Source organism: Pantherophis guttatus, chromosome 2, assembly GCF_059756535.1.
Source record: "Pantherophis guttatus breed Tessera chromosome 2, ASM5975653v1, whole genome shotgun sequence".
NCBI classification, from domain to species: domain Eukaryota; kingdom Metazoa; phylum Chordata; class Lepidosauria; order Squamata; family Colubridae; genus Pantherophis; species Pantherophis guttatus.
The window spans coordinates 146,264,978-146,292,252 of record NC_142064.1 but is presented as its reverse complement, the minus strand read 5'-3'; the positions used below and the strand labels follow the sequence as shown (position 1 = coordinate 146,292,252).

At 46.4% G+C, this 27,275-nt stretch overlaps 1 protein-coding gene across 14 annotated transcripts in view; it reads right to left on the bottom strand.

Moving 5' to 3' along the window:
* KMT2D (lysine methyltransferase 2D) overlaps positions 1 to 27,275 on the bottom strand; it is a 104,462-nt gene that overhangs the window by 17,209 nt on the left and 59,978 nt on the right. For 13 of the 14 annotated variants that reach the window (XM_060688828.2, XM_060688836.2, XM_087888764.1 and 10 more), the window contains 14 exons: positions 25,384 to 27,111; positions 24,975 to 25,151; positions 23,798 to 23,946; positions 20,699 to 22,854; positions 18,600 to 18,723; positions 16,403 to 16,493; positions 15,897 to 15,960; positions 14,183 to 14,415; positions 10,299 to 13,331; positions 8,148 to 8,291; positions 4,951 to 5,115; positions 1,933 to 2,089; positions 691 to 772; positions 25 to 200 (listed from right to left, as the gene is read on the bottom strand). In XM_060688828.2, coding sequence (XP_060544811.2) covers positions 25 to 200; positions 691 to 772; positions 1,933 to 2,089; positions 4,951 to 5,115; positions 8,148 to 8,291; positions 10,299 to 13,331; positions 14,183 to 14,415; positions 15,897 to 15,960; positions 16,403 to 16,493; positions 18,600 to 18,723; positions 20,699 to 22,854; positions 23,798 to 23,946; positions 24,975 to 25,151; positions 25,384 to 27,111 — 8,479 coding nt within the window. The remainder of the gene's footprint in view (positions 1 to 24; positions 201 to 690; positions 773 to 1,932; positions 2,090 to 4,950; positions 5,116 to 8,147; positions 8,292 to 10,298; positions 13,332 to 14,182; positions 14,416 to 15,896; positions 15,961 to 16,402; positions 16,494 to 18,599; positions 18,724 to 20,698; positions 22,855 to 23,797; positions 23,947 to 24,974; positions 25,152 to 25,383; positions 27,112 to 27,275) is intronic. The other variant, XM_060688833.2, reaches the window with a different exon arrangement.

Sequence of the window (27,275 nt, the reverse complement as noted above, 5' to 3'; positions counted from 1 at the left end):
TACAAGTCATTACTTTTCACGAACCTGGGATGCTGGCCTTTGGAATTATGGGGATGACAGGGGACATGGGGCACTCGTCCACTTCAGACTTGGCTCCAAGCAGCAATGGGAAGCGTGGTATTTCTTCTCCCAAGACGCTCTCTGGAGATGATGCTGGGACAATGGTGTCAAGGCAGTCACTCTCCTCATCACTCTCCATCCTGCAGAGATATTGGAGAACGGTTATACAATTTAGGACGCATTCGCTCTTGCCTGGTTTTTGTGAAAATGATTTAGGGGCATTATGGGAGTGCTGGTGAATACCAACTTATCTTGCCATTTCCAGAGCTAAGAGGTGGGCAGGTTGTAGATCTGGGAATTGGGTGAAATCCAGTAAATCAGCAAGGGATTCATTCCAACTACATCCAGACAAAAAAGGCTAATGCTCCCCAAAAGAAGCTTTATACGTTCCAAGTTCAAAAGATTATGCACCAGGCCTCATTTGCTTCCTATAAACTAAGCAGTATCTCCTGATTTTATACCCTCCAGAAGTATGGACTTTGTTACACTTGTTGAGGATGGTGTGAATTAATCATCAACACATCTGAAGGAAACCGGGTTGGGGAAGATTTCGGATGGCACACAAGCTAAACAGCTTTTCTTTTCCAGTTTGTCTTTTGTGTTTCTGCTCAATCAGACTTCTATTCTCACCTGACGTCCTCAGTCTGGTTGTGTGGTGGGGTAGGCAGAGCTGCAAGCAAATCTAAGCTTTTCACTTCCACAGGGGGAGCATCTGCACACGTGGGATAAGAAAGAAAGGATCAGACATCAGTTGCTCCAGGAGTGCCATTAACCATGCCTACAGCATGAGAATTCACAGCCTGTGGTTCTGCACTAATATACACCCCCAATTCTTGACAAAGAAGAGGTCAATGGCAAGCAAGGATAAGGCCTTTTCAGTGATACAGCAGGACCTTGCAAAATGCCATTCTGTAACCAGGAAGAGATAAACCAACGTTTATGTTTCAGAAATTTGCAATCATTTCTTATTATCCTCTTGGCCACCCTTTATCATTTTTTATTTCCTTTTAAAATTTCTTATAAAATATAAATAAGAAATAAGTGAAGGATCCCCAGAAGATGGGAATAAACTGTATATGAAAAAATTGTAACAGCAATTTGTATGTATTTTATATTTGGCACTTTTCTCAGGGCTCAATACATACGAAATCATTTCCAGAGACCTCCTCAAAGCTCTTCCTCTTTGCCTTTTCCATACCTGCAACCTTTGCCTTAAATGTACCTTGCTCTACAGATAGTCCTCAACATACAACCATTTATTTAGTGACCATTTGAAGTTACAAGGGAACTGAAAAAAGTGGCTTACGGTTGGTTTTCATATTTATGACTGTTGCTTCCCATGGTCAGGTGATCAAAATTCGAATGCTTGGCAACTGGCATGTATTTATGGCAAGCTGCAGTGTCCCAGGACCGTGTGATCACTTTTTGCGACCTTCTGACAGGCAAAATTAACAGGGAAGCCAGATTCACTTAATGAGTGTGTTACTAACTTAACAACTGCAGTGATTCACTTAACAACCGTGGCAAGAAAACTCGTAAAACGGGACAAGAGTCACTTAACAAATGTCTTGCTTAGCAATGGAAATTTTGGGCTCCATTGTGGTCGTAAGTCGACGATCACCTGCATTCCTTATAATGCATTTTCACTGCCAAGATAAACCTTTCTGAATCACAGCACCTTCTATTGAACCAATTCATTTAATTCCCTCTCCTCCTCCACTTACAAACACTAAAATCAGAAGCTTCCGGTTTTATCCCACAAGATACAGAACAGAACACATGCTGAATATCCACCATGCTGCAGCATTCAAGTGCCTCCCTGAGTATTTTAGACTATAACATTTAACACTCATGCTCAGCAATAGCTCTTACCCTTCTGTCCTTCAGGCTCATGGGGTAGCTCTGGCTCTTTGGACTGCCCGGTCAGCTCTTCAGAAGACAGGACGCCATTCACCAGCTTCTGCTGCACAGAGGGTGGGGGTGTGGGGGGCAGTGAGGAAGGTGGTGTTGGAGGGTTGCTCAAGTTGTTCTAGACAGAGAACACAGGAATCAACACCCACCACAGTCCCCTGCCTGTTTTTTCCCCCTTCATTTCCAAGGCTGCAACAAATCTGACAGGCTACTCCGGCACATGCTGCATTTACATTCTCCTTTTGACCGTTTGGGCTGCCCCGAAATTGTGTTATAACTAATGCAAAGAAATGAACGCATTTTAAAACAGGACTGAAGTGTTAGAGTGATCTTTGTGGTCATGGAGATTTGGCTACAACTGTACTCTGGAAGTCTGGTCTACCGCTCTACACTCCTGCCTTGAAAAAAAAACATTTTCTACTAAATTGTATTACATTTACCCCTGAATGGAAACGCATGCAAGTCTTCTCTGCACTGACTTATTCAAGTATAGCACAACAAAAGTACTAAACTGTAGCCCTTGAAAAAAGATGCTAGTGACTTTCAGTGTGACACATCTGAAGGACTACCAATTTTTCTTTATTGACAAACAGGAAGAATCTTGGGTCATAGGGCAGATCAAACACCTATTGAAAGCTCATTCATTATTAGGCAGAACTAGTTTGTAGTTTGTATTTTTTTTTTTAAAAAAAAATCATGTTTAGATTAAAGATTGTTTTGCTAACTGTGTGTCATATATAAACTTAATTAAATAGTTTTAAAAATTACTGAGCCAGCAGCTCCAGCATATGGCAAATGCTACTAATTGCTACTTAAATATTTGTATATTTTACTTTGGATATTACATTTTGATTTTTGTTTGAAGACGATTCGCTTCTCATTGAAGAAGCTTCTTCAGCTCTGACTGGATGGGGTTTCCCACCATCCAGTCAGAGCTGAAGAAGCTTCTTGGATGAGAAGCGAAACATCTTCAAAGAAAAACCAGAAAGTCCAGTTGCCTCTTGAAAAAAGCACCTTTGGGACAACCATGACCTGGATGGAGGACTGAGACTCTCCAGAGACATTTGGATATTACAGTATTACTACTTTCTGTTTAGATTATTTTGTTGCTACTAGGTATTATTATTTAAACAGTTCTTTTTCTTTAAAAATCATATACTGTTTCTTAGCTTGCCATGCTATGTGATATGTTCTATATGAGACCCCTTTCTGCTTAAATTTGCTTAATTTCTGCTGTGAATGTAGACAATTATTTTTTTCTCCATTGCCACATAATTCTTCAATTTTAATCTCCCAATCCTATGCTAATGGTAAAGTTTCTTTTCCAACGTGGCTCCAGATTGATTCTTGCTATCAGCATATATCTTAGTATATTCTCATACATTTCATTTATATTCTCTGAGATCACATCTACCCTGCTTCCCCCAAAATAAGACATCCCCTGATAATAAGCCCAATTGGGCTTATGAGCGCATGGCAATAAGGCCAAGCGCTTATTTCAGGGTTCAAAAAAATATAAGACAGGGTCTTATTTTCGGGGAAACACAGTAATAAAACATTGGTAGTTTTAATTTAAATTGAACTTTCAGATTGTTTTGGTGTACTTCTTTCCAATATTTTTGGGTTTTCTTTACACAACCATCATATATAGATGTAAAAATTTAGGAATGGAACAACTTGCCGCGGCCTGTTCACCACAACCAGCTTGCTGCGGCCAACTTGCTTCTGCCAACTTGCCACAGGACACCTCCACATGGCCAACTTGCCACGGGGATAACTCACCATGGGCAGCCGGAGGAAGAGCCGGGCAGGAGGGCAAGCAGGTGGGCAGAGCGCGCAGGGTGTAATGGCAGGTAAGCAAGTGGTGGGCAGAGCGGACAGGGTGCGGTAAGAGGATGGACCACAGGAGGGCGAATGAGTGGGTGGACAGAGTATGTGGATGCAGAGGATGGGCTGCATGGGCGGCAGAGGGAGAGCTGGATGGGTGGCAGTGGGGACGTTGCTCAGAACTTCTCAGCAACTCAACTTCTTGCCAACATAAAATTTGAAAACAAAGCATCCATGGTAATTTATTGTGACACAAAGTTTGAGGGTTCCTCTTCCCCAGAATGGTTGTTTCACAATGGACGCATACCCCACCCCCCGCCACTCCCGACTGCTGCCACCTCCCCACTGCCCGCCCCAACTGCCACCACCTCCACCATCCCCAGCCTCTTCCACCTTCACTCGCCTGCTTGGCTCTCCCATGCAATCCACCCTCTCATTGCAGCCTGCACATTCTGCCTACCCACTTGCTTGCTGCACTTTGCGTACTCTGCCCTCCTGCTTGGTCACCTGCTGCATCGCGTGTGCTCTTCTCACCCACTCACTTGCCTGCCACACCCCACATGGTCTGCTCACCAGCTAGCTTGCACACCACACCCTGCACGCTCTGCCCACCCGCTCACTTGCCCGCCCAACCCTTCCTCTGGCCACCCCTGGAAAGTTGTCCCCGCAGCTAGTTGGATATGTGGAAGTATCTGGCGGCAACTTTGTGGTGCCACAGTGACTGCGGTGAATTGTCCTAGGCCCTAAAAATGTTCCTTCTTTGTGGTGGCATTTCCAACATTTATTGTTACAGGATTTATCCATTTTAGCAATTGTTGGTGGAATTATATAACATTTGTAGAACATTTTGTACCAGTTTTCCCTCAGATCATAGCATGGTGTAAATTTTGATTCCCACCCCCCAAATGAATCTTCCCATTGATCCACTGCTCTTGCTTCTTTGAACTTTTGTATCCATTTTATCATATAGCTTTATTTGTCCTGTCTCCACGAAACATACAATGTATTTATAAATGGGTAAAATATGAGTGGTTTTCTTCCCCCCCCCCCAGCTTATTCCCTCTTTCTTATAAATTAATGTTTTTTTTTTCCTTTCTTTTTTCTATATTCAGTTAGCTAAAGAAGAAGAAAATGCCACAGGGCTGGCCTTACTTTGGTGAGCAGCTGTGAGTAGTAATCCGGAATGCTGTCCAAGGCCGCATTGCCAAACGTGCCTTTCAACTGGCTCTTGCCATTGATTGGGCTGCTTCCAAAGGGGGGAAAGAGGTTGAAATTGGCTGTGATTACCGGTTCCATCAGAGGCAGCAAAGAGAGTTCCTGAGGAGAAAAGAACTGAATCAGACCGAGGCTTCTTCATATGCGACACATTCTGCGGACCATATTAGAGGAATCCTCTGATATAAATAAAAGGGAACAATAGGAGTTCACAGACCCTGAAGGTCTAATGGACTCCTATTTAGGCCTATCCTTCCATTACTTTAGTGGGAAAATCTCGAGGTTACATAGCTCCTGCATGATTTTTGAAAATATATTTCTCTGTATCTACAGTATCCACAGCTGGTGGGATTTTGCTGAAGGCAAAAAGAAGCTACATTAGACCAGGGGTGTCAAACTCAAGGCCCACGGGCTGGAGCCAGCCCATGGGGTACTTAGATCTGGCCCACAGAGCTGGCCTGGAAACAGTGAAGGACGGGGCCGCAGTGCCTCTGCCAGCGAAAACGGGCTCCCGATCTCCGTTTTTGGCTGGGATGGCCTCCTGCAACCCTCTGCCAGTGAAAACGGAGATTTCGCTGGCAGAGGGTTGCAGGAGGCTGTCCCAGCCAAAAACAGATTGGGAGCCTGTTTTCACTGGCAGAGCACTTGGGCCGCCACAAGCGCCCCTGACACGAGTGACATCAAGCTGGCCATGGCCATCCTGGCCTCCTGCCCCCCCTCCCCTGAGGTCAAACACAACCCTGATGTGGTCCTCAATGAAATCAAGTTGGATACCCCTGCATTAGACCAACCTCAACCAGCTCAGGTCTTTCTCTAAGACAGTGTGTGTTAATGCGGTTGACTTGTTTGTGCTGCTTCTGAACTCTTAATATGTTACCCTGAAAAGGATACCAAATCTATTTTATTGAGATAGAGAAGATTCAAGGTTATGAATGAGCACCAATAGGTCATCTGGGAACAAAACAACTTGTGTCACTTTCTAGTATGTTATCTGTACAAATAGACAGAAAATGAGAGAGTGCCCTGTTGCAGAACATTCTTCTACAAATAAGGTTGAGACATAACACATTTTTTTTTCATCTTTCCAAAAAAGAATATAAAATTATGGGCTGTACTTAGAAATCTGTATGAAAAGAAAATCTGGGAGGAATGAAAAATGTGTATTGATTTATTTTAAGTCAAAAAGACTAAATCTGATGCACAGAATTATCAACTCCTGGTACATAACAAATAAATCCTGGTTGAACAGGATTACCACTACTTTGGAATTAATTAATTATAGAAAGTATCCGTATACCAGTTTGATTCTGAAATTAACCCAACATTTATGGAATTTTTATGAGTTTAGAATTTACAATATAGTTTTTTTTTTTTTAAACAAACTGGAACATTCAACACTTGGTGTGATAAAAGTTTACACAGTTTAAGAAGCAATTTATCTACTCTTGCCTTATATTATTCTACAAGAAAATAATCTGGCCCTGAAACTATTGATTTTCAATTTCTTTGCTTGTGCATTTTGTGCATAGCCTACTCTAACAAAAACGCAATTTACACTTAGTACTTTGTAATTCCTCAAAAAAAATCTGGGGAGGAATGAATAACAAATGGAAAGAACATAAACTTCCATTTCCTGTTTTGTTCCTCATCTTGCAAATGCCCTTTTCTTTTTCATATGTCTTATATATGCTATCCATTCAATAATACCATGAGGATTTTAATGAGTATTTAAAATGAATATCTGTATATTTGTTGTATATATTGCAATATTATTATAATATTGTTGAAGCATATAATCATTTGCTTTAAAAAATTAAATTACCATAATTTAACCAGAATGCAACTGAACACAAAGAAAAGTGTTCCATCTAAGATAGCTCTTGCTTAAGCGATCACAATTGGGACCTGCAACTGTCACTACGCAAATATCATGTGACTGTGGTGGACTTAAGTCACTTCTCATTAGGTTGTTAAGTGAATCACCACAGGTTAGTAAACGAAAGGTCACGTGACTGTGACTTGCAATTTTCCTTCTGGCTTCTACACTGACTCTGCTTATTAGAAGTTAGTTATGAAGCAAGCAAACAGCAATCGTGTGACTTCAGGAATGTTGCAACGGTCATAAATTCAAGGGCTGATTGTGAAGTTACTTTTTCAGCATTATCATAACTTTGAATGGTCACTAAAAGGGCAGCCATTAAGCAAGGTCTACCTTTATAAGGAAGCCACTTGGGTTGGAGAGATACTGCCATTATTTCTTTGCAGCAATCAGTTATGGTAAGGAAAAAATAATAATCTGAACACAAGCAATTATTCTAGCTGAAAGGAAAAATAGACTCTTTATTAGTTTGGTATAGTAAATACCTCACAAGTCTTTTTAAAAAATGTTTTCCTCTTCCGAATTAGTTCCCCATCTTTCGTAATGACTAAAGTATAGATAATATAAGTAGAGATATGGATTAAAACTGTCTCTGTGATAACAGGTGAGAATTGCTAAATGTATTATTTCAATCAAATGTCTTTGAATGAAATGGCAATGTATCATCATCAGCCTCTCACATTCAGAAGTTAAAATTTAAAAAAGTAGGGGATCATTCCTATAATCAGATTTAAATTTTCAAATCTGCAGCTTAAAACGATGAGAGGAAAGTGTGTACAGCCCTCATTATGCTGAAAAAAGCGGCATGCATTCTAACACCAAATTTATTAGGCCACCTTGTTTTCTTGCTTATTAAAGGTAAATTAATAAGGGAAAATAGCTTCATATATTTGGAGATGTAATTTATGAGTTTGCAACGAAAAGCAAATCTGGTTTGTAAAATGGCTTCAACTGTATCGGTCCACTTATTTTTCTTTTCTGACCAACCAAAATTCAACCCCAAATGAAAAGGTAGAAAATAATTGATGTTTCACTAGATTCATAAAATGGATTGAAAACGTAAGGAAAAATTGGAGGCGTGCATGAGTTTAGAATAGCTCCACTCTGTGCAGGGGATGGAGGGAGGGGGAGAGAAGGGAATACCATTCCTAAATTTTATAAATCAATTAAGACTGTCGTGTCTTTTTCACGCAACACACAAACACACTTGATTCTGACCCAGCCTTTCAGCCAGATAAATCCAAAAGAGTTGTACCTGCTTCAGTTGTTTCATGAGGGCTTCGTTGGACTTCACTCCATCCTCCTTGCGCAGTTTCTTGCGGGAATTGACAAGTCGCTCCCCAGCTTTCTGGGATCGCTTTGGCTTCGGTGGGGGGAGTTTCTTTGCTGCGAGGACATCCTGGTGAGGAGAGAGGCAGGCAGTAGTCCCTTTCTCTCCTCAGCAAACTGGCTCCATGATGGAGTCATTTTATGGAAGCTCACCCACTAAACCCTCCCTGCCCCAGACGGGTTAAGTGAGTCACAAGCAAAAGTACCAAGAAGCCTGAGCAGGAAGGACAGAATTATGGGCAGCCGTATTTTACACTGCAGATAAAGAGAAGGTGTTTTAAATGTTGCTTTCTCATGTATCCAGTGGCAACGCCCTGCAGATGGCTATGCCAAACCTCTCATCTCATTTTGCTGTTTTACTAGGGAATCTACACATTCAAACACATTTGGGGAAGTTACTTTTTTTTTAAAAAAAAAAAATGGGATAAAAAAGTATGTCCCTCATCTCAATGGCTGTAGCAGGAGAAGGGCAGGAATCAGTTAGCATTACAGGTAGTCCTCAATTTACGACCACAATGGAGCCACAAATTTCTGTTCTTAAGTGACTTTTATCCCATTTTATGACCCTCCTTGCCTCAGTTGTTAAGTGAATCACTGCATTTGATAAGTTAGTAACCCAGTTGTTAAGTGAACCTGGCTTCCCCATTGACTCTGCTTGTCAGAAGGTCGCAAAAGGGGACCACATGACCCCAGGACACTGCAACTGTCATAAATATGAACCAGTTGCCAAGCATCTGAATTTTGATTGATCACATGATCATGGGGATGCTACAAGGGTCATAACTGTGAAAAACGGTTCATAAGTCGCATTTTTTTTCGGTGGCGTTGTAACTTTGAACAGTTACTAAATGAACTGTTGTAAGTCAAGGACTACCTATATAAGGGACAGAAATAAGTTATTTCAAAACCTGGATGAAAGGCAATGTCATCCCAAAGGTGCTTCTCCAAAAGGCAACTGGACTTTTTTCCCCTTGAAAACGTTTTGCTTCTCATCCAAGAAGTTTGAGAACCGAAACATTTTCAAGGAAAAAAACCAAGGAAGTCCAGTTGCCTTTTGGAAAAGCACCTTTGGGACAACCATGACCTGGATGACTGAGAATCTCCCATTAGACATTTGAAGCCTGTCAAAAAGGCCGAAGGAGGCCCCCTGCAGCCTCATGTGTGAACACCTAGAATTTGCAGAAATTATTCCACCAAATTGGGCCAGTCCCACCCCCACCCCCTCTCTCAGCCCAACTCACCTCACAGGGTTGTTGCTATGGGGAAAACGGGACAAGGAAGATATGTTGGATCTGTTTGCCGCTTTGAAATGATTTGTAAAAATTATAAAGGCAGGATAAAAAATAAATAAGTAAATAAAATGAGAAACTTCCTTCAGGGTTATTTTGGGTTGGGATGGGTTGTGGTATGGTGGGACTCTGGACATTCTGACTCAGAATGCTATTTTAGTGATATTATCCTGCCCCCAGCTGTGACTGTTAACCACTCCATAATAAAAGGGTGGCCCAAACTAGCCAGCGGCAGAGAAGCGATGCCCATCAAAAGTGGAGGATGGCACTACTTCATGCCTCTCTTTTTTTTATAAAGGATTTCATCTCCTAAAAGGAGACCTTTTTCAATTGATTCTTCGTAAAATCCATTCCACCATGCCAAAAATACCTCCTCTGCCATTGGGTAGCTGGGACTGACTTTTTTTTTTTAATTTGATTTATATGCAGCCCTTCTCCGGAGACTCAGGGCAGCTTACAATGCGTTAAGCAATAGCCTTCATACTTTTGTATATTTATACAGTCAGCTTATTGCCCCCACAAACTGGGTCCTCAATTTACCTACCTTAGAAAGGATGGAAGGCTGAGTCAACCTTGAGTCTGGTGAGATTCGAACTTACAGTAATTGCAGACAGCTGGTGTTAATCACAATGCTATTAGTCTGCTGAGCCACCAGGCCCCTACTTTCAGATATAGTTTTCAATTCGGGTATTCATTAGCCCCAGAGATATCATAAAAGTAGATGGGCTCAAAAAGCCAGGATTTCTGCAATTGCGGCCACTACTATTCCCTTTCCCTTTTATGCTCACCTCCCGAACATCTGGCGCCATCTGCAATCGGCCCTCCGTCCCAGCAAACTTGCTGTCCACGTGCCCATTGACATCGCCCGAGCGCTGAGTCCCCAGCGTGACATTCTTGGCGCGTAGCAATTTCTGTAGCAAGAGGTGGCCGGCTTCAGTGCGGCTGAGGCTGTTATTGTTAGTGGGCACCGCAACAGCAGCGGCAGCAACAGCAGCAGCCACGGTGGCTGCTTGCGAGACGGGCTCCCCGTTTGCTTCCCGCTTGACTGGCTGGGGGCCACTCATCAGTGCGCACTGGGCTACCTCTTCTCTGGGTTCCTGTTTGATACAAACAAGGGGAGGGTCTCCCAATTGGGGCAAAGCTTTTCCCACGACAAAGGAAGCCAATTCCCTCGTCTGCCCATTGACCGCTGCTGGTTCCGTGGGCACTTTGGTGGGGGATACTGAGTCTCTGAAGCTCCCAGGGCCAAGAGCCGTTTCCTTTGTGTTTGGAACAAAAAGCGCTGGGTTAGGGGAGAGCAGGGGGCTGGGAGTGGTCGGCTGGTGTTTCTGGCTGGGAGCCGGCTGCTGTTCAGGGCTTTTAGCCAGGAGCAATGGGGATGGTCTCTTTGGCTCTGAAGGGCTGGGCTGCTGTGGTGGTAGAGAGGCCAAACCAGCAACGCCCAAGGGAACGGAGGGAGTCTGAGGAGTAGGAAGCCTTGGTGCCCCCTGCTGGTGAGGACTGGTGGCCATCTGCTGGTTCACCGGGACCTTCTGGTGCTCGGCGGATGCAGCAAATCCCTGCTCTGGACGAAACTGGAATACAGCAAGAGGGGGCTGCCTTGGGATCTGCTGTCCCATGGAGTTGGGGAGGGGAAGCTGGGGAGCAGCTGGCCGGCCCTGGTCCAATGACACCTGGGCCTGCCCTGGGTAAGGGCTGCCTTGCCGCAACGCTTGGTTCTGCTGCAGCAAATTCTGCTGATGCCGCTGTATGAGCAGAGCCTGCAGCTGCTGCTGCTGTTGAGGAGTGAGGTTCCGGAGCTGTGGATTTTTAGAGATGACTCCCTGAAGCTGAGCCCGGATCTGACCCATTACAGGGCTGGCCAGGAAGTTTTGGCCTTGGGGTGATGACTGTGGAACCATCATGCTTTGCTGCTGCTGCTGCTGCTGCTGCTGTTGCTGCAATGACATTATCAACCCAGGAGTTTTGGAAGTTCCAGCTGGGTTTTGATGCGCAAGTTGGCCCGGTAAGCCTTTGGAAGGTTGTTCCAGGCTTTGGCCCACAATCCTTTGCTGTGGAGCCATGGTGTTCTGCCCTTGGCTTTGCTGCTCCATCTGCTGAGTGAGCAAGTGAGGAGGCTGAGGGGCCTCCCGGTGCTGATGGTGGTGGTGTGGCGGTTGCTGAGGAGACACCTCTTGCTGCAAGATGCCATCCATTGTCGGGTGAGTCCGCAGGGGCTGCTGCAGATGGCTGCCTTGCTGCTGCAGGTTGCTGTTTGGCTGCTGTTGCTGCATCTGCATCTGCATCGGGCCCAGCAGGCTCTTCTGCTGAGAGTCCAGGTGAAGCTGCTGTGCTTGGCCCAGATCGGATGGCTGCTTCTGTGGTTCCCCATGCTGCTGGAGCATCAGCTGAGGGGGCTGCTCTTGCAAAGGGGCTCCGTGGCCGGGCATCCCTTGCTGGTCAGGGGGATTCATCTGCCCTCCTAGCTCCTGACCTCCTAAATGAGGCCGAAGCTGTTGCTGCTGCAGGACTGCTCCCTCCTGGGGAAGGACGCTGGAGCCTTCCGGCCCTCCCTGCTGTTCCTTCACAGCCAAGCCCTGCTGCTGCTGCTGCTGCTGCTGCTGTTGTGCTGGCAGGACTGGCTGCATTCCCTGACTTGAGTGCAGCGGCTGGTTCAGAGACCCCTGCTGCGCAAAGTGCTGGATAGGCTCAGGGGCTATGCCCTGCCCTTGGCTAAGGGCACTTGGTGGAGGGGCCTGGGACAACATTCCTGGCTGCGTGCCCTGCCCCTGGCTGAGGAGGGCCTGGTGCTGGGCTAGGGAATTCTGCTGCTGCTGCTGCTGCTGCTGCTGCTGCTGCTGCTGCTGCTGGCCTAGCAACCTCTGCTGGCCAAGGAGTCCTGCCTGGTGTGGTGTTAGTGGCGGTGGGGGCTGCTGCTGCTGCTGTTGTTGTTGAGGAGACAAAAGAAGCCGGTGCCCCATCATCCCCTGAGTCTGCTGGGCCAGCTGCTGAGGACAACCCAACGCCCGATGTTGCTGAGGAGTCAACAGCATTGGCCTCTGGGCAGCCTGGTGGCTTAACACACCCTGATGCTGCTGCAGCATGGAGTGCCCTAGTATGACTTGTTGCTGCTGCTGCTGCTGTTGTTGCTGTGGAGAGAGTTGCTGGATCACAGCTCCTGGCTGGCTGTTCAGCAGCCCTTGTTGCTTAGGGAGCAGGTTCTGATTTGGCTGTGGGGTGGGTGGTGGTGGTGGAGGCGGCTGACCCATCAAACCAGATTGGCCGATTGTGCTTTGTTGTTGTTGTTGCTGCTGCTGCTGCTGCACGGATACCTGTCCCATCAGGTTTTGCTGCTGAAGTTGAAGCTGCTGCTGCTGCTGCTGTTGCACAGACAGCTGTCCCATCATGCCTTGCTGCTGCTGCTGCTGCATTGTCATTTGTCCCATGAAGTTCTGCTGCTGCAGCTTCTGAGCCAGCTGCAGCCTATGCTGCTGCAGCTGCCTCTCCTGTAACAGGCGGTTGCCAGGAAAGAAATTGCTGGCGGGGGTGGCCCCGGATGGTGGTGGCAACGGTGACTGTTGCTGGCTCATGAACGGTAAGCCCTGTTGCACGGCCATGGGCGCAGCCTGAGGGAGGCGCAGGCCCCCTGCCTGACCAGGCAGGCCTTGTGTCCCCTGCTGGAGGCCGTGAGTAGAAAGCAACTGGCCAGGAAGCTTGTTCATGAGACGAGGGCTTTGGGAGGGGCTGAGGGCCATGACCGTGGAGGTTTGTTGCTGGTGCTGCTGCTGCTTGTTGCGGTACTCAGCCATGAGGTTGGTATGTTCCTTCTGCTGTTTTCGGACCTGTTGAGTGGGAAAGAGAACGTCAGAAGGAACCCCATGGCTTATCTCTTTTTCTCTTCCAAAGAATCAAGGATAGAGATTTATGTCACTCTGAACTCTAATCTCCCCACTGAAAATATACTATCTCCGCCTGCTCTTCCACCTAGCAATTGCCCCAGTTCACTAGCCAATCCCGCCCCCCCCTGTTCTCACTGGACATCTCAATCTGCAACCTGGAATTAAGGAGAAACTTCCTAACAGCGAGAACAGTGGAACCAGTGGAACGGCTTGCCTTCAGAAGTTGTAGGTGCTCCCATCACTGTATGTTTTTTTTAGAAAAGACTGGACAGCCCCCTGTCTGAAATGGTGTAGGATCTCCTTCTTGAACAGGGGGTTGGACTGCTCAAGGGGATATCTTAAGAGGATCTCAAGAGGATCTCTTGAGAGATCCTCCAAGATCTCTCCCAGGTCTATTCTGATTGATCTTTACCTTAATTTGTTCAAACTCTCATTCGTCTTCCTCTGTTAGCACCCCTCACTCCAGAGGAAACAACAAGTCTCTTGTTCTTATAGGTCATTAGTTGTTATTCTTATTTTATTTATTCAACTCATGTGCTGCCCATCTCCCCCATTCTTACGTTATTTTGGTTCTGTTTCCATAAGGTGGTGATAATCTTTTAGGATCTTTTAGCCACAGTTGAAGCCGCACATACAGCTCTGGGTTACTGGGTGAACTAAACTATAAATAAATAAATAAATAACCTAGCGTCTGCTAATGTTGTACAAATGTGCACAAAGACGCAGCCACATGTGCCACTTTCTTGGTCAAATCAGGAACCGAGTGTATAGAGCGCCCCGATACAGGAACATACCTGATCCAGCTGCTTTTGGATCTTGCTCTGCTGCTCAGTTACTAGCTTCAGCTTTTCAGCATCAGCCTCCGGGAATTCACGGCCGGCCTTTTTAGCCGTCCGCTGCTTGGCACAAAGGGCCTTGCGGGACTTGCGGTGCACCCCGATTTGCTCCTCCAGCACCTTTAGCTGCATCTGGAGAAGCTGCTGGGTGTGGAAAAGCCACTCTTCGTACTGACGCTGATCAGCCTCATCTGGAGATGGAAACAGAAGGAGGAGGATTTGGGTAGCTGGAGAGCCACGCCTGTGAATCACGCCTTGCATAGGAAAAAGCAAAAATTGCTAACATCTGCAGCAAGTCAAGACCGAACACTGCAGGAAGCAGCACAGGATAGGTACATCTGCTTGTTTGATATTAAAATCTTCAGGGATTTTTTTTTTCTCTACTTCAGATTTTCAGGATTTATTTTTGGGGTGTGTGCTAGGAACAGGTGTGCTAGGGACTAATATCTCAGGATCAGAAAGAAGGAACAATAAAAGCTACGAACGTGCTGCATTAGGTGCTGCCTCCATCATATTAACATTGTTATTAATATTGATGTTACTAGTTAAAACGTGGTTTCTTGAATGTCATAATGGCCTGGTTTACACAGTGCGATGAGATAAAGCCTGGATATCAAACTACAATGGCAGATTTCACCCATTACGCTAAGCCAGAATTCAGCAAACCACATTATTGCACTGCAATGTGAGGGTAGTTTGGGTGAAAGCTGTTCTCCTGTTCAGGCATATCTGTGGGTAACTAAGGCACCCCCCAGAAACATCACAAACATCAGAAACATCACTGCCCTTAAAAATGCTTATTTGTATAGGCAAACAAACCACTTATTCAATAGAGCTAAAGATGACAAGACATTTTTCTCTTTAGCATATAGGTAAAGGTAAAGGTTCTCTTCGCACATATGTGCTAGTCGTTCCCGACACTAGGGGGTGGTGCTCATCTCCGTTTCAAAGCCGAAGAGCCAGCGCTGTCTGAAGACGTCTCCGTGGTCATGTGACCGGCATGACTCAATGCCAAAGGCACACAGAATGCTGTTACTTTCCCTGTGGTCCCAATTTTTCTACTTGCATTTTTTACGTGCTTTCAAACTGCTAGGTTGGCAGAAGCTGGGACAAGTAACGGAAGCTCACCCCATTACGCGGCACTAGGGATTTGAACTGCTGAACTGCCGACCTTTTGATCAACAAGCTCAGTGTCTTAGCCACTAAGCCACCACGTCCCTTTCCTTTAACATATAGTATGTCCAGTTTGACCCATTACTTCAAAACTCGTAAATTTCCCAGAAGATAGCTTAGGCTCTGCTGAGAACTGATGTGGGACCCTTGAAATGAAAAAGTTTCTTTTTAGTTATGTCTGAGAATGGCATCTACCCACACCTTCCTTGACTTTCCGTGTACAGCTGAAAGAACATGGATGCCTGGTTTTAACACAACAAACCAATACAAATAAGAATTATGTTACTAGCCTTTTGTGTCAACCTTCCACACGTTCATGAACAGAAATATTAATGCAGCACAGAAATTGTACTTGGAACCAGAAAGCAATAGTTATTCCAAATTAAGCAATCCGAAATGATCTCAGCAAATGACTGTGTTGTATGCAAGATGAGCCAAGAAGAGACTTTAAAGAAAAGCACTACCCGGCAGAACCCAGCCTAGATGGCCAGCTACTCACTGATGACACCTTGAGCAAAGGTTGGAGGGTTTGGACGAGCCTGTGCTGGATCGTTGTTGCGCTCCTGCAAGGAAGTTTAAATTATAAGAACTGCAAGCAGCCTGATCTTTTTAAAAATATTTTACAATAGCCATTTCATTTATGCACAAACTACCTCAAAATGGATAAAGAAAACTCTTCCTCCTCCTATACTTTATTCCTTGAGATAACTTATTCCTAATAAACTTTTATGGCTAAAACGAATCTCCACCTACTATTCTCTCTGTAAAAGGGATAGGACCAACACCTCCCCCGACCCCCAAGGTTCCTTGGAGCCTTATGTAATAGCTCCCAGGAGAAGGCTGCCAGACTTGGGGAAGATTCCTGTACTATAGGCAGAATAAAGTAATTCACTTGAACTCTGCACATGTGGGTTTGGTTGTTGCACCTGATGCCAACTGAATCACCTCAACTCCTCCCAAACCCACCAATAGAAAACCTCACACGGCCTGCCAATCACTGCTCACCTGCCCTCCAGTTACAGGTAAAATGTGATTTGTCACTTCAGATGAAGATGAAGCTCCAGATAACCTCTGAGCCAGCAAGGAGACTTGTTGCCTAGAAGGAGGAAGGATACAGGGCACAGAGTGATTGGAAGATACCATATAAATACAATGGATACAGCTAACATTAGTCTAGGACCGGGCGAGCAATATCTGGATCTCTGTTAAGTTTTTGGACTGCAATTTCCATCTTCCTTCACTAACGACCACATTGTCTGGGACTGATAGTAGCTAGATAATTCAACACAATTTCATAATTTTTGGTGGTGATCTCAATTATGCCTTTGATTTTATTGTGGAGTATCCTACCCAAAATGTACTTTGTAATCAGAATTAGAAAATATTTTATGCTTGCTTCCATGCACTTAATTCTGTATATATTTGTCATAAACTTTATCTCACCACTAGGGATTACACATTTACTTCCCATGCCACAATTTTTTTGTGATTATTTTTTTTTTATTTTGTCTTCTATTAGATTGTGTTTTAGATTCTGTTGTATCAGATGAAGCTCCAATCATAGAAACACTTCAATTTAAAAATGTTAGTTCATGGTAGAATTTTAATACTTCTGTGATAATGTAATAATTTTCCTATTTATATTAGACAGCAAATATTATCATTTTTTTTTTAAAAAAATTGTAATCCAACTAATATTCAGATAATTTGGGATGCATGCAAGGTGAATGGAAGGACCCGGATCATTGTTCATGTTGCTTGGTGAGGGAAATTTAAAAATCTTCAGTATCAACAGGAATTAAAGAAAGTTTAATTCAGTCAATGCAAAAAAAAAACCCAAATCTACCAAACAAACTTATAATGCTTTTGTTAGCCAACATGGAGCTAGCTGATTTCTATGCTGAGCAGGTTATACTGCTTTGAGGAGAATAAAGTTAAATTATTGGGAATTCGCAAAAATGCTGGTAAATTGTTGGTACATCAACCAAACCAAAAGAGCGAACAAAATATTTGTTTCCAACTGATGCTAGCCTTGGTACAGGACCTGTGGAGATGTCTGGGGTGCAGGTGCAGCCTCTTGGCCCCAAGGAAGCAAACAAGATGTGAGTTTGGCCACCTATTTATTCGATTCATGCCCTTCTTCCTGATTGGTGAAAGTTTCCGAGGAGGCGCGTGCAGTGCTGTGCAGAAGCAGAAGGGATTGCTTTGTCAGGCAGCTGCATGGTGTGATTCAGAAGCAGCTGCCATTTTCCAAGTGGCCTCATTCAATTTTGATCACTTGGAAAATGGTAGCTGCTTCTGGAAACGTGCCACGAGGCCACCCAGGTGACACAGCACTGCAGAAAGCTCCAAAGATTTTCAAAGTGTGCAATCAGTGACAGAGGGTGGGTGGGAGGTGGCCCAAGCTCTGCAGGGACCTAATGGGGGAGAAAAAGGCTGTGGAGACCCCACTGATGGTAAGGAAAGGCCTGAGGGCACCTGGTGGGGGAGATGGGGGCGAGTGAGATTAGATGCGGGAACGCTGCAGCATCTCTGTGGTCAGTTGTAGCAACAAACAACCATGAGCACATTGTAAGCCGCCCTGAGTCTTCGGAGAAGGGCGGCATATAAATCAAATTAAAAAAAAAAAAAAAAAAGGGAGTGGTGCAATAGCTGTGATTTCGGGACTGGATCATAAGTAGCTTTTGAGGGGTCTGCCGGAAGCTTAACCACCATTAAGCAATTTTGCGTAACAACTAAGCAACCAGTTGTTACGCAAAGACTTCCTTCTAAAGACAGGAAGGCACAAGTGGCCTTTTTGTTTTTATTATTGCAATGTAAGTATCTCACCAGGAGCCATCATTAGAAAGCCACTGTCTTTGCTTCCAGAACATTCATGTAATAATAATAATAATGATCACCTCTTCAATAATCAAATGAAAATTAAAGACACTCTGCCACGTAAGGTAGAGTAGCCCTTCTCTACTTACTCTGGAGCACACACCCCAAAACTTCCAGTTCAGTAGGCACCAGACTATGTTAACTCAGGCAGGAGGGCTGGTGCAAATCTATCATTTATCTTTTACTTATAAAACTCGTTATTTGAATTTAATAATAAAGATGAGGAGGAAGCTCAAATCGTGTCGAGCAACTGCTGCTATTGTTACATGGGAATCCTAACTCAAAACCGTCTGCTCCATCAATGGCCCAGTTTTCTGCTTACCTGTTCATGCCTGGAGCAACCCCAATGCTGCCTTGTGCCATGACCTTCTTGATACCCTTTAGAGCTACCATCTTAGCTTTGGCAATGGGATCCATTATGTCCTCAGTAGCAAATTTATCTAGATCTTTACAAGCACATGGGGGACAGGAGGTGGGAGGTACAAACAAGAGAGAAAAGAGACCAACACATGAGGAGCCTATGCATTACTGTTATCTCAACATTAAAAGCATTTGTGATCTAATGCATAGTTCACTAAAACAAACAGTACGCTCTAATTCTCTGCTGCCATTTAGTGATCACCTGGATTTCTATTGCTTGCATACAGTAAACTCAAACAAACATCACCACCAATCTTCAGCAGCTTCAGGCTATTATTTCTAATATGGGAGTGAATTGAACTCACCATATGACAACTCCAAATTCACAGGAACAAATTCTTTAGAGCTAAGATCACATGGTCAAGGTAATTTTTCTAAGACTTCTCTCCTTCATATGTTTAAATCACACCCGATTGGTAGGATATCCTCACTGTACACATAGTTACGTTTAGGTATGCCCTATGGACAGGGGTGGTATTCACTTACTTTCCTTACTGGTTCGCAAATGTGAGCGCGCGCGTCCTAGGTGAGGCCTTTGAAAACGGAGAGATTTGAAATGCTCCAGAGATGCCTATGAGGCCTTTGAAAATGGAGCAAATCCGGTGGTGGGTTGCTACGGTTCGCCCGATCAGCAGCAGCAGGAGGCTCCGCCCACCCGCCTGGATGGTTCTGCACATGGGCAGAAGCGTTGCGCATGCGCGCCCATGAACGAACCGGTAGCAACGGGTTTTGGAACCCACCCCTGAGCAATTACCTCTGTTTTGAAATGCCCCATAGACACTTAGGAGGCCTTTGAAAATGGAAGGATTTGCTCTGTTTTCAAAGGCCTCATAGGTGTCTATGGGGCATTTCATTACGGAGCGAATTCCTCCGTTTTCAGAGGCCTCATAGACGTCTATGGGGCATTTCAAAAGGGAGTGAATCCTTCTGTGAAGCAGCTTTCAGTCTCTCTCAGGTCTCCGTCTTGGCAAAAAGTGTCCTGGTGGTGGAAGAAAGGAGTTGGGGAGAGGAGCAGGAGACAGGCACCACAAACAGTTTTAGCGCCGAGAATGAAAATTTCTGTGTTCCGTGATCTCGCATGAGTTCAGGCACCCAGTCTCTGCAGAAGAGTATGGGTACCTGAACTCGCACGATATTACGGCAGCTAAGAGTTTCCATCAACTCTCCTGTCCCTCAAAAGCAAAGTAACCGTGGCAGAGAGGAGACAGATCTTGTAAGGTAAGTGAGTCCGGCCCCAACAGGATGGGAGGGGGAAGCAGTTCTGGGGAGCAGGGGCGGGGGAATAGGGTTAATGTTGCAGACTTGCAGTCATTCGTAAGAGTGAACAACTGCTGTGGTGCTGCAACATTTGTAATTTTGGGACTTGCTCATAAACACTAGTGGGCGCTTAACTCGTAATTTCGAACGGGCGCTGGGCACTAAATGAACCCTCGTAACCTAGGGATTAGCTGTAATTCCCATCATGTAAGAGAAAGAATGGCAGAATCTGGGGGTGGAGTCAAAAGAGGAGTCAGCCTAGAGTCCAGGGTGCTATTCAGCAGGTTCTGACAGGTTCTGGAGAACCGATAGCAGAAATTTTGAGTAGTTTGGAGAACCGGCAAATACCACCTCTGGCTGGCTCCAGAGTGGGGTGGGAATGGAGATTTTTGCAATATCCTTCCCCCAGGAGTGGGAAGGAAATGGGGATTTTGCAGTATCCTTCCCCTGGAATGGGATGGGAATGGAGATTTTGCAGTATCCTTCCCTTGCCATGCCCAAGCCACACCCACCAAGCCATGCCTACAGAACCGGTAGTAAAAAAAATTGAATTCCATCACTGCTAGAGTCTCTACATAGTCACAAATGGACCAAATCCAACCCTCTTGAATTCCATTGATCCTTATCTAATGTCAAGTTAGTGCTAACCATTAGCTGAGTAGATGCTTGTGTATAGGCATGATTAGTAATAAAGTTTAACTGGAACTTTGCATGTGGTCCTGATCTTTTGCACCTGACACATACCAGTATCAGGGAAGAAGCTGTTAGCCAACTGCTGCTGCTGCTGCTGTTGTTGCTGCTGCTGCTGCTGCTGTTGCTGTTGCATCACAATTTGCTGAGGCTTAAGTCCCATCATCTGCTGCTGCTGGACACCTTGCATATTCTTCTGGGCTAAGAGCTGCTGTTGGTTCTGCTGGCTGTGAGTGGCCTGCATGCCATGCTGAGGGGTAAGCAGTTGAGATTGGTTCTGAGGCACTGCCAGGTGTGGTGCTAGCCCTTGGTTTTGCTGAGGACCAGCCAGACGTTGCTGCTGCTGATGCATCAGTTGCTGGTTGCCCACCATGCCCTGTGGTCTGGCCACAATGCTCAACTGAAGCTGTTGCTGAGGGCTTACTAGCTGCCCATCATGAGGTTGGGAAGGGGGAGCAGGATGTGCCAATACAGTGTGGGGCTGGAGGTGCTGGGAACCCCCTGGCATTTGGGCAGACATCTGCTGCTTCTTCTGCAGTTCCTTCTTTTCATGTTCCAGCAGATCTTCAATCAGGAGAGGGAGCTCACTGGCCACCAAGGAGCTTTCCATTTTGTCTAGTTCATCAGCTGGAGAATGCTGCTGACTGCTACTCAAACTCAAGGGTCCTCCGTCTAGCTCAAACTTTTCCAGGATGGAATTAGTGTTGTTGGGCATTGAGACAGGAATAAGCGATGGACGAGTTTGGGTGCTGTAGAGGACTTTATCTGATATGGGAGGGTGATTGTTGCTGTGGAACTGAGTAATGCCAAGATGCACTCCACCAGGACTCATAAGATTCTGGTTGGTTTTGATGTTGACTCCTAAGGTAGCAATCATTTTCTCTGCTCCTTCAGATTTCACAGGAGGCTTCTCTACAGTGCTAGTGTTAAACTGGCAGGGCGAAGACTTTAAACACCCTTCCTCTATCTTGGGTTTGATATCAGCTGGCAGGCTAGCCATTTTGCTGTCCAGCAGGTCACTTTGGGCCTTGAAGGTTGCAAGGATGGGGGATGGAGACACCCTTGCAGAAGATGAACAGGGAACCTGAAGAAGACCAAGTCCCTCTTTCACTTTGGGAACATCATCTCTGGGCATTAATGGTGCCTTCTGTTCATCTGGCTTGCCAACACCAGCAGAAGGAGCATCCTTGAGGTAGGGACTTACGGAGGGTTCTTTTTTAAGCCGATCCTCACGTTCAGCCTTTTCGTTGGCAGATTCCACCAACCGCAAATGCTCATTGAAGATATCCTTCTTATCTCCAGTATCCAACTCTGGGTCTGTATACGCCAGCAAATCAAACTCATCACCATTTAATAGATCATCGAGGTGCGGGTCATTGGTTTCCAGGTTATCCAGGTTGTCAAGATCATCATCACCCTTGGCAACGTCTGGATCAAGGCTTAAGTTGGCCAAGTCATCATCATCTTCAACAAGATCCTTGTGAGAATCAAACTCATCATCTAAATCGGGTTCCACTGGGACCTCGCAAGCTAATGGCCTACTGACCAGACTTAGCTGATTCTTGCCAGCGGCTGGGGTAGAATCAATGTTAGTTGAGGTGAGGGGTACATCTTTAGGGACAGATGAAGAGGGTGTTCGAGCTGCGATGTGTCGCGCCTCCATGTTGCCAGGGGGCAGTATCAACTGGGGAATGGCCTTGGCATGAGAGTGATGATTATTGCTCATCTCTGAACCCTGAAGAGAGGATGAAATAGGGATCTTCTGTGATTGTAGGCCTTGGTTTCCCAGGACAGGGGCCTGCACAGGCATAACAGAAGCTTTCAAAGCCTGATTGGTGCTGTCGTTCCCAGGCAGGAAGAATCTGGGTCGAGCCTGCAGATTATGTTGGATGAAGGGAGGGCCAGCTCCACTTCCTAGCACTCCCTTTGGGATGTTGTGCCGCAACTCAATGAACTGGGCCCCCAGTGGGCCAGAGGAAGTCTGAAATTGTTCACCAGGACCGGGCAGGCGTGGAGCCAGGCCTCCCAAAGTTTGTCGACTTAGGTCTTGGGTGGGGGGCTGGGGGAAACGTGAAGAGATTGGGAGACGCATGGATGCTGCTTGTTGTTGCTGCTGCTGCTGTTGCTGCTGCCACATCTGTTGCTGTGTAGGTGGCGTTTGGAAGACACTGCGGGGATAAAAGGGCTGGGCAGCTGCTGTCACCGATGGCCTGAAAAAGGAGACATTTAAAAAAAAAACGGGTTAGGTAACCTATTACCATTCACCAGGGGTGGGTTCTACTTAACTTTACTACCGGTTCGCACCTGGATCGCGCATGTGCAGATTGCCGATGACATTTGGGGTGGTGGGCAGAGCCTCCCGCCAGTTTTACTATCAGTTCTTGTGAACCGGTTCGAACCGGGGGCAACCCACCACTGCTTTCTGGAGTCGACCCAAACAGCAAGATGGAAAATTTACAAATTCGATAAATAGATGAATATCTTTTATCTCTCTCCCCCTTCCTCTGCCCCGGTAATATAATGGTGCCAGTACGAAGAAATCCTCAAAAACAGGGGACAGTTTCCCTACCAGGTGGCAGTTGTGACCAATGTTTGTTTTTATCCAGTTTTCTATTCTGCCATCTCGACCCTTTTTGTTTGCCACTTTTTTTTTTTTACTATTTTCCTGTTTAAATCATTTGTAAACCACGGCTGCTGAGAATTGGGTGACAATGTAAATTTAATAAATGAATAATTTGCACAGCTTGCTTTTGCTACTCAATATCATCGTTTCATCATTACATTTCTGTGGCACAATAGCAATAGCACTTAACTTATATACCGCTTGGCAGTGCCCTCTCTAAGCGGTTTACAGTCAGCATATTGCCCCCAACAATCTTGCTCCTCATTTTACCAACCTCCGAAAGATGGAAGGCTGAGTCGGCTTTGAGCCTGGTGAGATATGAACTGCCAAATTGCAGGCAGCCGGTACTCAGCAGAAGTAGCCTGCAGTACTGCACTCTAACCACTGCGCCACCGTGGCTCTATCCTAGGATGCTCTGGGGTGTGGGTGTGTGCATAAAAGCAACACTGACTTGGAGTGTGTCACAAACAAGCAAGAAACCTCCTGTTGGCTAGAAAGTGAGTCCTACTGATCAATGATTTGCCTCTTACCTGCCATTGATATCCATGGCAGAGGGTGTTGCTGCTGGAGGTGGCCGGGCCAGTCGTTCATCCTGCATGTAGGGTGCCTGTACCATCACACCACTGGGCAGCTTGCTGCCTCCTGGAGCGCTCCCCAGGCTGCCAAGTAGTCCCTTGTCCTACGGAAAGGAAGAGTCAACATTCAATACTATTACTGCTTGACAGAACAGGATGAGTTCTGGGGGTCATTTGTGTCTCTGAGCTTGGTTGTTTTCTTGCCCGTGTTTTATTACCCAACTGAGTAACATCAACATACTAGCACTGTTGATCCAAAGGTGCTTTTTCAGGAAACAAGTGGACTTTCTTGTTTGTTTGTTTTTTTGAAGATGTTTTGCTTCTCATCCAAGACTTCTACAGACTTTTAGCACTGTTGATGTTACCTTGTTGAGTAATGAAACATGGGCAAGAAAACAACCAAGCTCAGAGAGCACCAAGAACCCCACAGTTTAGCTAAACCATTCTCTTCTGTTAGTAGGAGTTCTATGTGGAATAAAATACTTTCCGGAAAGTCATAATGTAAAGACACCTTATAGGGGAGATGGATGGCATAAAAACTTAACAAATAAATAAAATAAATAATGTACAAAGTTTAGTGCGATCAGGACATCACCCAATTATATTCATTTGAACATTTATCTCACTAGATTTAACACGATTTAGCACTACACGTTTAACCCATCAAGGCAGTATCAATTTTTTAAACACTGGACCCAGCAGCATGTGTAAAAGGTTATGCATACAACAGATAGAGCAGATTTAGACCCTGGTACTGTCTCTGTTCCAGAATGTCAGAAAGAGGATCTCTTTCAGATCTCTGAATGGAATCTGTAGAACGAATGGCAGAACCTGAGGGCAGGGTGAAAAGGGAGATCAGCCTAGAATCTCTACATAGCTACAAGCGAATTAAGCCCAACCCCCTCTTGGATGCTGTCGACCCTTATCTAACTCTTCCCAAGTGCTGACAACTAGTTGAGAAGATTCCTTACCAATACCAGTAAATAGGTTTAATTGATCCTTCGAGCATGGACCCTATCTTTCGTGCCTGACAGAACCTTTTCGGTGATATATCAAAAACAGTATGGAAAGTCAGATTCCACAATTCACAGTGCAGTTGGATCCAAGTCTCTCTCTGTGGCTACAGGCCTACCTGTGCTGATGGGTAAGGAGTCATGCTGCGGTTGATCTGCTCAAAGGCTGGCCCGGTGCCCTCGGCATTCCAGGAGGACTGAACACTGGTGGCTGCAGCTGCTGCACTCTCTTTTTCTTGCCTCAAGTTGTTCCTCTGGATCTGCTGACGAATGAGCAACTCCCGGAGCCTCTGGCGCTGGTAGAGGACCAAAGGAATGGGGCACAGACAGTTGTGAATATCTTGTGCTCAGAAGCCCTTTAAGCAAATCTGCCTTTCTTGCCTGCTTCAGGACACACATAATCTTTTACTACACTCAGGTAGCTGGACTGGAAAAAGGCCATGGAGGCCCTTCCTGTCTCTTGGTCCATCTGCTCTACTTCCCATAAAGCTGAAATCCAACTTCCCTGCCCCAATGTAATCCACTCACCTGGCGCTGTTTTTCCATCTCTGTCTGGGTGGCGTTGCTGCCGACGGCCCCCTCCTGGCCAGCTGTCAGTTCTTGCAGCTCCCTGCTGGGGGGTCCTATTGTCCCCTCCTCTCTCTTGTCACTTGAAGGCATGCCTCCTCGTGGCAGAAAGGACAAAGCGCCATCTTGCTGTGAAGGTGGCTGCTGGGGCAGCACCGACGGAGGTCGTAACGGGGAGATCGTGTAAGAGTCTGGGGTGTTCTTGCTTGGGCCCAGAGGGCTCCCAGCCTGATGGAAGCCCGGTGAAGAAACATAGCTTGTGCTTTGAGGTTTGCCAGGAGCAAAATGGCTGTTGACCCCTTGGGAAGGAGGGTTCTTGACTGGCTCATTGGGAGGGAAGGTGAACCGCATCTGCGGCTGAGCACCGGGAAAGACACTGGCACCAGGAGAACGAATAAACTGAGACTGCTGGTTGGTCTTTGGGTGGGACTCAGATGAGGGTGGCACCGCTGAGAAATTCCCAACTGCCAGGGTATTATGGGAGACGGGCATTGGCTTGAAGCCAACGTCTGGAATTTGAGGCCGAGGGGGCTTGTGCAGGGGGGCAAAGGGGTCCCGGGACTGGGGCCTGGAGGGGGGCCGGGAGTAGGGGTCAGGGGACTGAAAGCGAGGAGTGACAGGAGACTGGCAGAAGGCTTCAGTGGAGAGGGGACGGGGAGTGAGAGGGGACTGGGAGCTTGACTGAGACTGTGGGCTGGCAGGTATGCGTGAGAAGGGGTCCGAAGGCAATGAGCGGGGAGGCAAAACACAGCAAGGCTCTGGGGGTTGGGGCTGAGGTCTCGGGGTCAGTGGGGGCTGGGCATAGGGATCTGGGTAAGGCGACTGCCTGTAGAGATCAGCCTGGCTGGGTGGGGAAGCAGCCAGAGGGTGAGAATCTGGGGGACGATGCCCTAAACCCGGGCTTTGTGGCTCCACCTGAGACGGGCGTGGGGTGAGCGGGGCTTTAAAAACGTCCGGGGCCTTCATTTCATTGGAGGGGAGAGCACTGGAAGGGGAGTTGCTATAGCTGCAGCTGTAACTAGGAGAGCTGATCCCTGGACCGATCTCTTCCTTCTTGATATCCAGCCCCTTTTTTTGCTGCTCCCCAAAGGGTGGGGGAGAAAGCAGAAGCGCAGCTCGCTGAGGGCTTCCAGGCACAGTCAAGTTTTCCAAGGATCCAGTAGGGCAGCGTGGCTTAAGGAAGGGATCTGGCGTGGAGGGCTGATGCCTTGGAGTTCCAGGCGGGGTGGGCTGCAACTCTCCAGCTTGCGGGGACGGACGAAGGTTTGGTAGGAGCGGAGATTGTCCAGAGGAGGCAGAAGAGGAAGAGACAAAGCCGCTAGGCACTGTAGGACTCTGGCCCACCAAGGAGGGGGAAGGAAAACCTGGATCTGGTGGAGGGCAAGCAGAGGCCATGCCGTAGGGCTCGTGCAAAGGCACTTGCACTGGGGGCTGGGCACTGGTGGCAGAAGAGGGAAGCTTAAGAAAGAGCTCACTGGGCGACTCAATACCCGGCCCACTTGGCAGAGCTGCAGCGTGATTAATATAGAGGGGCTGTCCAGAGGAAGCAGCAGAGGAAGGAGGTGGCAACGGCTGAGGGGCACCAGGCAGCACCCCCGGCTGAGATGGTATGCGCAGATGAAGCGTGGGGCGGTCGGGCCTTCGCAGCACCTCCACTTTGGTTTGTTTGCTGATCTGGCTCTCAGCTTGCTGTGGAAAAGGGAGAACAAAGTGCCCCAAAGGGACAAAGGCATCGTCAATGCCAGAAGAGCAGATGCAAAGGCAAAATACAAAGAGTTTAAAGTTTTAAGGAACATGGAAAGCTAGATATTCCTGGGGAGGCGGGAGAAGAAGAGTATCTAAGTGGTCCTTGA